The sequence below is a fragment of the Megascapheus bottae genome, chromosome 14, assembly GCF_031878675.1.
Source record: "Megascapheus bottae isolate mThoBot1 chromosome 14, mThoBot2.hap1, whole genome shotgun sequence".
Taxonomy (NCBI): domain Eukaryota; kingdom Metazoa; phylum Chordata; class Mammalia; order Rodentia; family Geomyidae; genus Megascapheus; species Megascapheus bottae.
The window spans coordinates 203913-219093 of NC_143522.1; the positions used below are offsets into that span (position 1 = coordinate 203913).

The window sequence follows — 15181 nt, forward strand, 5'->3', positions numbered from 1 at the left end:
TATAATTGAATGTTTCATTAGTTCATGTAATGCTAATTTTTTTAACATTCAGTATCTAGATGCTGCTGAGTGAGCAGAAAATAAATCCCATATCACCTATCTTTTCATCTATCTCTATCTATCTATCTATCTATCTATCTATCTATCTACCTATTATGAGAAAGCATTTATGAATTCATTCTTTACATTTTCAAGTATAACTTACCTCTTCTTACCTTGTGTGCTGCATTATTCTAGGTGTTAGAAATACAGCCTCAGATGACTTACGTATGTAGACATGGCCTTCATAAGTATATAGGCTCCATGCCAAGATCTCCCTACTTGATTTCTTGTTCTGTGGTTACTGTGTCAAAGTTGTTAATACTTCTTGTAAAAGTTATTTATGTTTTGGGGTTGGAGCTAAAAGCCTCAGATACCAAGGGCAAGTTCAGGTCTCAGACAAAAAAAAGTTACTTAGATTTGATTTAAAGCCCTTTCTCCCCAGAACAATGCAGCCCATCCTGAATGGGGATGTGTCAGCTGCCTTGATGGCAGCCAGCCTTCACTGGTCTTTCCGGTAAAAGTACAGTATTCTGAGCCCTATGTGACAAATCTAAGGTTTTCTAATAGAAAATGAGATATCAAGTTTGATATATTCTAATGTTATCATGGACTGACTCATAGTTTCTCATTTTCTCTTTTGTTAAAGTCTCCTCTTTCTTTTCTTTTTCTTTTTCTTTTTTTTTGCCAGTCCTGGGCTTGAGCTTAGGGCCTGAGCACTGTCCTTGGACTTTCTCAAGGCTTAGCACTCTACCACTTGAGCCTCAGCACCACTTCCAGCTTTTTTCTGTGTCTGTGGTTCCGAGGAATCGAACCTGGGTCTTCGTGCATGCTAGGCAAGCACTCTACCACTAGGCCAAACTCCTGGCCCCTTCTCTTTATTTTTTATGTCAAGCTTCAGTTCTGAATTTCTGAACAACACTTCCTAAAATATATCCAGTTTTTGGATTGTCTGTATTTTTTTTTACTAAGAGGTAGGCTGGCTTTGAACTTAGGGGACCAAACCAAATGATCCTCCTGCTTTAGTCTCCTGAGTAACTAGCACAATACACTGAGCCTGTCTCTACATTGGTTATTTATCTATTTATTTTAGTTGATCCTGGGATTAAACTCTGGACCTCATGTTCGCTCATAGGTAGTCTACAGACCCTTAATTGACTTTTGTTTTGTTTTTTAAAGAAAGCTTTCAGGGCTAATGGACAACATAAACTCATTCTCTCATTCTCTCTCTCTCTCTCTCTCTCTCTCTCTCTCTCTCTCTCTCTCTCTCTCTCTCTCTCTCTTTCTCTCTCTCTCTCTCTCTCTGGCAATTTCAGAATTTGGAAAGGGGCAAAGATCTTGGAATCATTGCCAAGAGTGTCAATATTTGGATAACCCTATGTTTTGAAATACATTCTTGGGCATCATAGAAGAGTAATGTTGATACTCCAGGCAAAAGGCTGTTCATTCAGACTCCTTTCTAAAGAGTGTTGTCTTGGATTTTCATCGTGGTGGAATGCCAGATGATATGCATGAGCTCGGGCTTCTGAAATCTGCATGGTTTCCAAGTAATCTATTTCTAACATAGAACAAGCACACACACACACACACACACACACACACACACACACACACAAAGTTTCTTTCTTTAAAATCTATGTTACTACGGAAAGGAACAGACTCAGCACTGAAGTGGTTGGTGTATGTTTAACACAGTTCAGTTGAGGATTTGGACTCTGAAAGTACAAGTTGTTGCTTTTGTTCCATTTCCAGATTAGTCACACTAGATATACAGCCACTTGTAACATCATTGTGCCATTACCAGTGACTTTAATTACTGTTTGGCAATCTTATCTGCTTAAACCAGTATTAATTAACTCCATCTGGGAGGGGACAGGAGGGGATTATCCCAAAATAAGTTGATTGAAAAAAGCAAATCATAATCTTTACAGGGGCTTATTTTCTCAGACCCTTTTTCCTGAGGACAGAGGAGCTGACCAAACATGAATCCTAAAAGTTAACTCTAAGAATGGAATTGAATTTCTCAGTCTGTGATAGTGCTTCCTGTGACTCCCCAGCTGACTCCCTCGTAGAAACAATCCCTTTATCTTTGCAAGATGTTAGAAACTGCCCGGACTTCCTAACACATCTTCAAATTTCATTTGGGACTCCGAACCAGTGGGAAATGCTTCACAGAGACTCCATGAAGCTAAGCAGCTGTGAGGCCAAGATTTAAGCTGAAGGGAAGTATCTACGCATTGAATTAGGGTGCATTTACCCTCACTCCCATGAACCTGTCTTTCAGCACAATCCATGACAGCAAGAAGACAAAAGCTTTGTTACAACAGAAAAGGGCAGAGACATCCGTGGCTGTCAACTTCTTCAAAGCCAGTAGGTACAGGTAATTTGTCAACGTCCATAAGATAGAAAAGGGAGCAGTTCTTTTAAGAAAGAGTTTCAGTGTCAGACCCTCTTCACCAAAAATCCGACTGCATTCCCTAGGAGAGAAAAAGAGGTTAATATGCCAGTTCAAATGGTCACCCAAACTTTCAAGCCCCTCATCCATCTGTAGAACATACTAAACATAGTTCTGTCACTTACAGGCCTCAGTGATTACACAGGGTTTCCCCACAGAAAGAACCCAGAGCTCAGAGCTCTTGGGCGTAGAGCTAGACACTGTCTCTCCCCCCCCCCCCCGTCCCCGCCCCACCAAATTATCTCTACTATATCTGAACCATCAGGGAAGACTGGACAAATAGAGAAATGGGGGTCACTAAAACCACTAGCTACTGGGAGAGGCTTAAGATTTCCAGTGGGGAACAGGAATATAATATGGTCAAGATGACTTGAACATGTGAACAGGCCACACAAGTCCCAGAATCCCATGGGGTCTTCAGAAGTCTGTGAAAGCCACACACAGCTCAGAATTTTGCTCTTTTTGAGATACTATGAATCTTTTAAATATCTTTGTTCAGCTAACTAATTTCTTTTTTTGTCGTTACTACTACTGCTGCTGCTCCTATTCTGTGTGTGGCCGTCCTGGGACTTGGCAGTCAGGGAAGGTATAGGCACTCCCTGAGCTTCTTTTGTTCAAGGTTATTGCTCTGCCACTTAAGCCACAGCTCTACTTTCAGCTTTTCGGTAGCTTATTAGAAATACGAATCTCATGGACTTTCCTTCCTGGGCTCTTTTAGCCACAATCCTCAGATTTCAGCCTCCTGAGTATTTAGGATTATAGATGTGAGTCACAGGCTCCAAGCAATGCCAGTATTTTAAGGCAGAATATTTGATAACTGTGATAACCTGAAATAGCAAACAAACAAAACTCCAAAAACTATGTATATAAGTCAACCTGTACTTACTTACAGGCATCAAGGAGTTTAGGTGAATCATTTGAATTCAGGGTGTGAAAATAATCAATTACATCCCTGATTTGTCTAATTTCTAATTAAATTGGCCACTTAGCCCAAGGAATCATCTTAATCACAATGTTCCAGCTAGTGATACATACATGTCATAAGAAAAGTGACACAATGACAGTATCTATGTGACTATAGACCGAAAACACTCTTGGAAAAACTTAGCTTTGTTTTCTTCACTCAGCTAATCACATTTTCTGCTAACGCTCACATTGTATTTTTAAGAGCAATGTAGATATCTTCACCAAAGCAACAAGTTACTAATATTTGAACATGTTTAAAATGAAATATATTAACATGGTTCTAAACAGTACTTGTACCAGTTCCTCATTCAGTTTTTACTGAAGAGATATTATTGTGCCCCAAAACACTGGGGAAAAAAAAGCATTTGCAGGGCTAGGAGTTTGGTCTGGTGGTAGAGTGCTTGCCTAGCGTGTCCAGAGACACGGGTTCAATTCCTCAGTGCCATCTACATAGAAAAAGCCAGAAGTGGTGCTGTGGCTTGAGTGGTAGAGCTCTAGCCTTGAGAAAGCCCAAGGACAGTGCTCAGGCCCTGAGTTCAAGCCCCAGGACTGGAAGAAAAAAACCATTTTCCTCAGATATATGAAGATGCACAAATAGTGAAGGCATACATGGAGTGAGGGAATGATAAACACTCAAAGACTAGAGGGCACGGCCCTAAAGGCCAGGTATCATAATGAAGGCTACTGCTAAGCAACTGAGACTGCTGGGAGTGGTAGGTCAGTGCATTTAGGAAGGCTTAAAAAAAGAAATGCATGATGCATCCATAGACCCTGTACTGTGCTTTTGCTTTTATGTGATGTACAAACATAAAGGAAGAATTTTCATTAAGTGAAAATCAGATTTCCCAAAGGCAGTATTGTACCTCGACAGAGACACATATCAGACAGAGACTTCAGTGAATGAAGTAAATATCCTAAAGGCAAAGCCTCCTGAAAGTACACAGAAATTTCCTGTATGTACATGCACAGGCACATGAGTGACGCCTTGAAGGTACGCTAGCCATTGGGACAGTCTGAGGCAGCGTCACAGACAGAACAAGTGGTAGGGCTCCTGGGACCTGCTGGGCACAAGGTTTCGCTTCTGTATTTGCAAAGGGACAAGCTCCTTGAGAAAGCTGCCCTACAGAGCTGGTCTTGAGAGGCAAGGGCTTATTCTCACATTGCCACTGGATGCTTTTGAAAATAGACATTTATTAAGCTACAACAAAACCCACTTCTGGTTTAAAGCAGATTTTTTTTCTTATTTCCAATCCTAGTCAGTGATAATTCTCCTTACTGAGTCTTAACTACCATGCTGAGCAGAATGCTATCAAGCTAAGCCTTGGGACGCAGGCACAGGCATACTCCACTAGCTCACAGAAGAGCACGTACTGCCTGACAGAGACACTTTGCATCTGCTTGGTTCTGTCTCCAACCTGTCCATTTCCTCACTGATTCCTTTCCTTTTCCAATCTCTTCTCACTGCCGACCTTCTCCCCATTTATCATTACTGTTGTAGAAATTTAAAGTACTCTGAGAAAAACATGATCCAAATGTTGGATCCCTCATGTAATACTTTATATTGTATAAGCCTTAGATGCTAAGGAACACACAAAAAATGAGCAATTCATAGTCAGTCTCATTTTAGAGTGAAAAGACCAGAATTTCTGGACAAGAGGCGCTGACAAGTAACAGCAGCTGAAATGAAGCTTAGAAGCTAGCGGGGTGGCAGTAATTTAGTTATGTCCACCAGTGTAAATACTAGTTATCAAATCATTTCTATAATGCCAAACACATTTCACAGGTATCAGACAGATGATACCATATTTTTTATTAGAATTCATTATTTTTTCAAGAAAACACTCTTGTGAAAACTACGGCACACATTTTTCTCTTCTAAATTTCTCAGATTTAGCTGAGGCCTTTGAATTCTGCTATCCTGCAATTGGAATAATGAACTCAGTGACGGCTGCTTCCAATGGACAAGGTTTGATACTTTATTGAAAATTCTTTTGATGTTACTGATAAAAGAAAAAAAACTCTGGAAATACTTGCACAGAATTCAGGAGAAAAATAGTCAGAAGTTCTGGTGCTATGGGACAAATTCTGTCTGCATTGTTATTCACTAACTCTATTTTTTCCTCATTCAGATGTGATAGCTTTGGGAATACCTTCCCAGCAGATGGTATTAATGGGTCTGTGGGGGAAAAATGAGCAAGGATCTAAGGATTTTCTGACAATGTTAATTCCTCACAATATTCTCACTGGAAAATAATTCCTTTAAAGACAGTATTCCCTGCTTGAGAGGAAAAGCTCTTGGATTTGATTTCAGAAATGGCCAACTTCAGTGTTACACTGACAGGTAGAGGGGTTTTGTCAAATCACAGATTTTGCAAAAGTTAGAGTCAGTCCAGCATGAGAGATATGGAGAAGAAGAAGATCATTCTCTAAATCACATTTCTGCCAGGAGCAGCTTATAGGTAATATGTTACCTTAGCTAAAGCAAGCATGGCTGCTCTAAAGTGTTCTTGAGCTTTTGCCTTTCAGGAAGCTTGGTTTTTGTTCCACAATAACACTAACATGTATCTAAACCCCAAGATCAGAAACATGCAGGTTGAGCAGCACAAATCTATCTGACACCCAGCTATTTTCAAACAACAACAATTATAGTCTAGTAATCACCGTTTCCTGCTTTTCTTTCTAACTATTGTCACTTAAAAGAGCTATACCTCAAGTGCTTGTCTATTTTGATGGGAATCAAATGTGAGGCATCTTTAGACAGCACAACAGATAGGAGTTCTTTTCTTTCAAAGCAGATATTTATTTTTTTCTCCTTAGTAATAACTGAGTTTGAATGGGAAAATATTTTTGCTAGTCCTGGGACTTGAACTCAGGGTCTGAACACTGTCCTTGGGCTTTCTCAAGGTTAGCGTTCTACTACTTGAGCCACAGCAACACTTCCTGCTTTTCTATGTATGTGATACCAAGAAATCGAACCTGGGTCTTTGTGCATGCTAGGCAAGCACTCAACCAGTAGGCTAAACTCCTGGCCCTGGAAAAATGTTTTTTAAAATTTTTATTTTTACATACAAAAAATCAACTCACATCATGACTATTAAGTCATTCTAAGTTGGATACAGGAAACAAAGGTAAAGTCATTACAGTTTTCTAATGCTTTAAAAGTACTCTAAGGCACCACTCACAAGCATTCCTTGTTATTGTTGAGTATATGGATGGGAAAGAAGGTTGCTGGGTTACTGCAATACAAATTAACTTCATTTTGCTGAAGACTAGTCCCTGATTTCTCTCAACAATGGATGGGTATGTGATTCCTTAGTTCAGAGATTTTTCTTTAGTAAGAAACTGTTCACTGGCAAAAGAACTTTCACCCAAATGCTGCTTTTGCCTTCCTGAGTTCTGTGTAAGGCTACAGGATGCTAGCTTTATCAGTCCCCTGACTTCTCCCAGAATCGGGGCCTGCAGAAGCCAGGCTTAACACAAAGGAACACTAGAAACCTGACTTTCATGAAAGCCCTGCCACTACTGCTCACAGAAAACAATATAGACAATGCTGGAAACCAGCCAAGAATGGCATCTCTTCAGCTTCCCAGGGCCAAACCTCGCATGGCATATGACTAGGCCTGTTTCTCTGTTTATACATACTGGTGTCAGAAATGCCAAGCAAATCTTTGTGTAACAATCTTACAAATACAGATATTTTCTGGGTTTGAGACACTAGGACTTTTGTCCAAAAAATGACTTTTAGAGACAAATTGATCTGAGGAGAAATCAGAGTTCTATTATTTATAACTGTCTGACCTTGGACAAGTCATTTAACCTTTTAAATCTGTTTTGTCTTATAAAATGGGGATAACAATACTACATCACATCTGTAATCATAGCTACTCAAGAGGTTGAGATTTAGTATCATAGTTCAAAACCAGCCTGGGCAGGAAAGTCCACGAGACTCTAATTTTCAATCAACTACCAATGCACCAGGATTGGAGCTGTGGCTCAAGTGGTAAGAACACTAGCCTTGAACAGAAAAGCTCAGGGACAGTGATCAGGCCCTGAGTTCAAAACCCAGGACAGGACTGAAAAGCAAAAAAGAGAAGTGAACATTGTTTCCGGAATGCTCATGAAATAAAGCAGGGTACATAAAAGCATCAGTACAGTGACTGGCATACCAAAGAAGTATTTTTTAAATTTACATAAGGGATGATTCTATCTCTTCCTGCTCATTACCAACCTTAAATCCTGCTTCTCCACTCCCCAAATGAACTCAACTCATGTTCCAAAGAGGAAAAAAAGTGCAACATTATATAATACATCTTTCCAAATAGCTCCTATAGACCACATATGATAAAACTTACCTGAATTTTTTCATTGGAGATTGCTTTTCTTGAGCAGTGGCCAGATGACCAGAATAATAGACGGGGAAAAACATAATGTTCCAGTTTGTTGAAAACCATGTCATGAAGAATGGACAATAGAAGTTCTTATAAGTAATTTTCACAATCTGTGTGGTTCCCACCCAAGATGAAGACACTGACAAGATGATCAAGAGTCCCCAGACAGCCTTCAGAACCATGGATGTGCAGGACAGGCAGCGAGCCTTGATTCTGTTTTCTTGGCTGCTGTTCTCAGGATGAGTTTGTGTCCCATCATCCCCTGAAAACAGGGAAGGAATACAAATGGGTAGAAATCAGGTCATAAAACAAGGATCAAATGTATCAGTTCTTCGGAAAAGAAAAAGAATCACTAGTGTTGGCTGCTCAGACCTTTCTCCCACTGAAATCAGCTCCTCTAAATACAGTGTGGTTCTGGACCCCCAGCCAGCACATGGGATGCAGATGGCGGGTGCTGTGGTATCCTCCAGCTTGCCCATTCCATGTTGTTTTGTTTTTGATGCCAGTACAGGGGCCTGGGCACTGTTGCTTAGCCTTTGCACTCATGGACGGTGTTCTACTATTTGAACCACGGATCCACTTCTGGATTTTGATAGCTAATTGGAGATGAGTCTCACAGACGTTCTTGCCCAGGTTGGCTCTGAATTGTGATCCTCGAATCTCAGCCTTCTGGGTAGCCAAATCATAGGAGTGAGCCAATGACACCCAGTCTGCTTGAAGAGCAGCCCCAAGACTGGCCATGGTCATACGGGCTCCTTCATCCACTCTGAGAAAAGGTATGCTTGGCCACCTCCCAGCAGAAGCTCCAATTCTCACATTTCCACATGCCGTCACTAAAATGGAAAGCCTCAAATAGTCTTTCTGGGTGAGTGAGTAGAGTCCACAGCTTCCCTGGGTCTCCCATGAAAAGTGAGTGAGAAACAAATATTTGTCCCTTTATTTCACTAGGCTATTTAAAAAAATCTTAGCTAAGATGACTACGAAATTGGAAAGCAATGTGTCCCAACAACAAAGTATGCCTGAACTACACTAAGTCATTTCCTTCCTTCTAACAAATTGCTGTTTAATATGTTTCTGGGAACATATTAGTTGCCACTTTGTATTTTTTACATTTACTAAAAAAATTTAATAGCATGTTTCATATTAAACTAGTCAAAACTTTCTAAAATGGACAGTCATGAAGACCTAGATAGAATAAAGAGTTGAACATAATGAATTCATGTATTCATTCAGGAACTTGAATAGGACCAGAGGCCAGTCAGATGCCCCAACCTGAGAGTCCATCCTGTTAGCATCCTGCAGAGGGGAGGCAGAATTTTCTTTTTTTTATTATTTTTATTCAAGAATTTATTAACATTGATTTTTACAGCATATTTCAAATGATGTATTTAATAAACAAGTATTCAAGAAGGGAATCTCTATATACAATCACTGGCACTTAGATTTTAGAACATAATTAAAGTTAGGCTGAGGGTATGTATGTCATAGATACATATTAATCTATGTAATAAAACATTATGTCTATAGAGTCATAGATTTTTATGTCTATGTAGTTGTGTTTATATTTCCAATACCATGTCCATAGCATTGGGCATGCAAATATTGAGTCTTCGCTCTTGTACTGTTGGGATCTAATAGCTACATATTAAGGATACCATGTGCCTTTTGTTCCTTCGGTCTTGAGTTGTCTCACTCAATATGATTTGCTCTAGATTCATCCACTTCCCTGCGAATGCCGTTATTTTATCTCTTCTGTTGGCTATGTAGAATTTCATTGCGTGTGTGTGTGTGTGTGTGTGTGTGTGTGTGTGTATATATATATATATATATGACATTTTCTGTATCCATTCATCTACAGTAGGGCATCTGGATTGTTTCCATCACCTGGCTATTGCGAATTGCTCTTCTTTTTTCATATATTTTTATTGTAATTAATAGAAGGGTTACATGATATTTGCCAGATAGATGGTGCATTAATTCCCATATATTGATACACTTTCACATGTCTTGGTCCCCATTTCCCTCCCCCCCACCCCTCATCTTGTTTTCCCCCATTCCCTATCCAATTTCAGATAACCAAATACCAATATATCCGATATGTCAGGTAACAAAGTGAGATACTGTAACAATATGAGATAACCAAGGGGCAGCAAAAGTGATGAGGGATAAGATAGTACCTTAAGAACAACAATCATTCATTATATGGCTTATGTTTACATCATATTTTAAATGACAAGTTTAACAAACAAGTGTTCAAGGAGGGAATCTCTAATTACAATCGCTGGGACTTAGTATTTAGAACTTAATCAAAATTAGGCTAAGGGTTTGTATGTCATAGAAACATTAATTTATGAAATAAAACATTATGTCTATAGAGTCATACATTTTTATGTCTATATAGTTATGTTTGTATTTCCATTACCATGGGTATGCAGTTATTGAGTCCTTGCTCTTGTACTCTGGATTTAATAGCCGCATATTAAGGATACCATGTGCCTTTTGTTCCTTAGGTCTTGACTTGTCTCACTCAACATGATTCACTCTAGATTCATCTGCTTCCCTGCGAATGCCATTATTTTATCTTGTCTGTTGGCTATGTAGAATTCCATTGTATATATATACCACATTTTCTGTATCCATTCATCTGCAGTAGGGCATCTGGATTGTTTCCATTGCCTGGCTATTGTGAATAGTGCAGAGATGAACATAGCTGAGCAGGTGTCTTTATAATATCCTGAGTCATGCTGTTCAGGATAGATGCCCAGAAGTGGTATAGCGGGATCGTAGGCAAGGTCTATTTTCAGTTCTTTAAGAAACCTCCACACTGCTTTCCAGAGTGGCTGAACTAGTCTACATTCCCACCAGCAGTGTAGTAGGGTTCCTTTTTCTCCACAACCCTGCCAGCAACTGTCATTGTCTGAGTTCAAAATCTTGGCCATTCTTGTTGGGGTAAGGTGGTGTCTTAGGGTTGTTTTTATTTGCATTTCCTTTATGACCATAGATGATGAACAGTTTCTCATATGTTTTTCTGCCATTTTAATCTCTTCTTCTGATAGGTCTCTCTTTAGTTCCCTTGCCCATTTAGTGAATGGTTTATTGTGTTTGGGAGGGATTAGTTTCTTGAGTTCCCTGTAGATACTGGATATTAAGCATTTGTCAGATGTATTGTTGGTGAATATCTTTTCCCAGTTGGTTGGCTGTCTCTCTACTTTTGCCACTATGTTTTTATCTGTACAGAAACTTTTTATTTTTAGGTAGTCCCATTTATCAAGTCTCTCTCCAATCTGTTGTGACCCTGGGATTCTGTTCAGAAATCTTTTGCCTATGCCTACAAGTTCCAGTGTCTCTCCTACTTTATCATGTAACAGTTTCACGGTTTCCGGTCTGTCGTTGAGGTCTTTGATCCACTTTGAGTTAATTCTTGTGCATGGCGAAAGGCTAGGGTCAATTTTTAGTTTTCTGCATGTGGCTGCCCAGTTTTGCCAGCACCAATAATTGAATAGACTGTGTGTGTTCCACTGTATATCTTTGGCTCCTTTGTCAAATATAAGTTGCCTATAGGTATGTGGTTCTATTTCTGGGTCTTCTATTCTGTTCCACTGATCTTCTGGTCTGTTTTTGTGCCAATACCAAGCAGTTTTTGTTATTATGGCTCTATAGTAGAGTTTGAAGTCTGGTGTTGTAATACCACCAGAGTTGCTCTTTTTGCCTAGAAATATTTTGGCTATTCTAGGTCTTTTCTTGTTCCATATGAATCTTTGGATTATGTCTTCTATTTCCGTAAAGAATGTCTTTGGGATTTTGATGGGGATTGCATTGAATTCGTATATCAATTTTGGCAGTATAGCCATTTTCACTATGTTGGTTCTCCCTAGCCATGAGCATGGGATGGCTTTCCATTTCCTAGTGTCCTCTTTAATTTCTTTCATTAAGCTTTTATAGTTTTCATTGAATAATTCCTTTACATCTTTGGTTAAGTATATTCCTAAGTATTTTATTCTTTTGGGGGCTATTGCGAATGGGACCATTTTCTTGATTTGGCCTTCTGTTTGTGTATTGTTGGTGTACAAGAAGGCTACTGACTTCTGAAGATTGATTTTGTATCCTGCCACTTTGCTAAAGTGATTTATTAATTCTAGAAGTTTGGGAGTGGAGTTTGTTGGGTCACTCAAGTAGAGGATCATGTTGTCTGCGAATAAGGATAGTTTAATTTCTTCTTTCCCTATGTGGATCCCTTTGATGTCCTTTTCTTGCCTTATTGCTCTGGCTAAGGGTTCCAGCACTATATTGAAGAGAAGTGGAGAGAGTGGGCATCCCTGTCTAGTTCCTGATTTTAAGGTGAATGGTTCCAGTCTTTCACCATTTAGTATAATACTGGATGTAGGTTTTTCATATATGGCTTTCACTATTTTGAGGAATGTACCTCTTATTTCTATTTTTTCTAGTGCTTTCAACATGAATGGATGTTGTATTTTATCAAATGCCTTCTCCACGCCCAGAGAAATTATCATATGATTCTTATCCTTAACTCTATTGATATGATGTATTACATTGATTGATTTGCAAATGTTAAACCAGCCTTGCATTTGTGGAATGAAGCCTACTTGATCATAATGTATGATTTTTTAAATTTGTTTCTGGATTCTGTTGGCCAATATTTTATTGAGGAGTTTTGTGTCTGTGTTCATTAGACAGATAGGTCTGTAGTTTTCTTTTTTGGTTGGGTCTTTCCCTGGTTTGGGGATGAGAGAAATATTAGCTTCATAAAATGAGTTTGGTATTGCTCCTTCTGTTTCTATTTCTCGGAAGAGTTTCAAGAGAATAGGTGTTATTTCATCTTTAAACGTCTTGTAGAATTCCGCAGTGAATCCATCTGGACCTGGGTTTTTTTTGGTTGGCATTTCCCTGATTGCTTCCACAATTTCGTTGTAAGAAATTGGTCTGTTCAATTTGTTTATCTCATCATTGTTCAGTGTGGGTAGCCTATATTAATTTAAGAAATCATCCATTTCTACTAGATTTTCTTGTTTCTTTGAATATAGGCCCTGGTAGTACCTATTCATTATGGACTGGATTTCTTGGGAATCAGTTGTGATTGTTCCCGTGGGGTCTCTAATCTTGTTTATTTGAGTCTCCTCTTTCCTTTTTTTGATTAATCTTGCCAACGGTCTGTCTATTTTGTTGACTCTTTAAAAGAACCAACTTTTTGATTTATCAATTTTGTGTATAGTAGATCTTATTTCAATCTCTGAAATTTCTGATTTCATTTTTGTTATTTCTGTCCTTCTAGTTGTTTTAGAATTAACTTTTTCTTGCTCCTCTAGGTGTTTCAGTTTTTTTAAGGTTATTTACGTGCTCTTCTTCTGTCTTTTTAATATACGCTCCTAGTGCAATAAATTTGCCTCTTAGAACTGCCTTTGCTGTGTCCCATAAGTTCTTTTCCGGTTTGAGCCCTTCTCCGTTGCTTCTTGAGTTTGTTGTTGTGGATTCCTTAAGGTAGTTGGCTCGTGGGACTTCCTGGTTCTCTCTTTTTGTGAAAGAGAGCTAGGCAGCATCCCTATTGTCTCGGCGCCATCTTTCTAGAAGTCGAGGCAGAATTTTCTGCATGATTTTCTTGTATCTCCAGACACATACCTTTAGTTCAATATCTTTGATGGGTGTGGAAAAAGTGGTTTGGCGTATAGGTTTTAAGTGGCAATGGGTGATGGGTGGGCCTTTTAATTTTACCACAGAACCTGTTGGTTCTGCGGCTCAATGTATTTCTATAGTCTGGTGAGTGAGGCATGATTATCCCCTTTTATTTGGTCAAAAATCTTTTCCAGCTTGATTTAACTAGGGCTTTCTGCTATAATAATCTGAAGGAGAGGGAGCTGCAAGCCTTAAAAATGAATTCTTCACCTCAGCACATGGAGCATGAAAACAGTAATGACCGCTTGACTTTTAAGTCTTATAAACATTACTAAATTCTCAGGGCCTAGAGCTCCAGGAGATGAATAATAATTTATTCAACAACACATTAGCTGGTTGGGTTACTAGGGTTCAGAGATGAAAGACTTGAGCTCATAGTCTAAGGGAAAATCAGAAAATACATTTAATATGCAGCAATTCTGGGAGATGAAGATTCATTTGATAAGGTGGGGGGAGTGTGAAGGTGGGACATGATCCAGAAGGAACTTCCAGAACTCAGTGACACTGAGTTGGGTTTGGAAGCATGAGTAGGTCAGCTCTCTCAACTATATGTAGATGGCACCTGCAACCTCCCTCAATGCCCTGCAAACCTTGCAGAGATGAGGGAGTGTGAAAGGGGATTAAATAAATAAGGACATAGAATGAGAGACTACCTACCTTATTCAGTATGTCCTGACATTACCACTTTACAGATGAAGACAACAGGCTCATATGAAGAGTTACTCAAAGCCAGACACTGGTGCCTTACACCTGTAATTCTAACTATTTAGGAGGCTGAGATCTGAGAAATGCAGTTTAAAGCTAGCCCAGGCATGAAAGTCCATAAGACTTTTTTTTTTGTGGGTCATGGGGCTTGAACTCTGGGCCTGGGCGCTGTCCCTGATCTTTTCAGCTCAAGGTTACCGCCCTACCCCTGGGCTTGGGTATTGTCTCTGAGCTCTTCAGCTCAAGGCTACCACTCTACTCCTGAGTGCAACTTCCCATTTTCTAGTGATTAATTGGAGATAAGAGTCTCACGTTCTTTAGTGCTCAGGCTGGCTTTGAACCACAATCCTCAGCTCTCAGCCTCCTGAGTAGCTAGGATTACAGGTGTAGCCACAGAGCCTGGTTCATATGACTCTTATCTCCAGTGAACCACCAGAAAATTGGAAATGGTTCAAAGTGATAGAATAGTAACCCTGAGCAAAAGCATGACAAAGAGAAAAAAATTACTATCCAAGGTTGGAAACCCAAGTACAGAATCTCCAGGATCTCAACTTTTTATTCAGAACCCTCATTTGTCTAGATGCTCAGATTTCCATGTAAGCACTGGAAGTTTCAGAAATGGTTTGAAGAAATATTTCGCTGTCAGGAATGAAGTCTTTCATGAAGTTTAAGTGAAGTGATAGTCTAGAGAAAGGCATATTCTTCTCTACTTCAAAACCCATTCTCTCGGAGACTCTTCCATCAAGGATGAAAAATAAATATCTCTTCGTAGTAAAATGTACCTCCATCATCACCATCTTTGAAGATGGCTTCTACAACATTGGTCCAACATAGAGTTTTTAGAGACAAGAATGTCCATCCAAATCTCTCCAATGGCCAGTTATTCTTCTGATAGCTAGACATGACTGTCGTCCATTCTTTAATTTTTCAAAGCATAGAA

At 39.3% G+C, this 15181-nt stretch overlaps 1 protein-coding gene across 1 annotated transcript in view; it reads right to left on the bottom strand.

Moving 5' to 3' along the window:
* Slc35f4 (solute carrier family 35 member F4) overlaps window positions 1-15181 on the bottom strand; it is a 205007-nt gene that overhangs the window by 16020 nt on the left and 173806 nt on the right. The window contains exons 3-4 of the mRNA XM_090344184.1: window positions 7813-8110; window positions 2297-2516 (exon numbers count right to left, since the gene is read on the bottom strand). Of these exons, the coding sequence (XP_090200310.1) occupies window positions 2297-2516; window positions 7813-8110 (518 nt within the window). The remainder of the gene's footprint in view (window positions 1-2296; window positions 2517-7812; window positions 8111-15181) is intronic.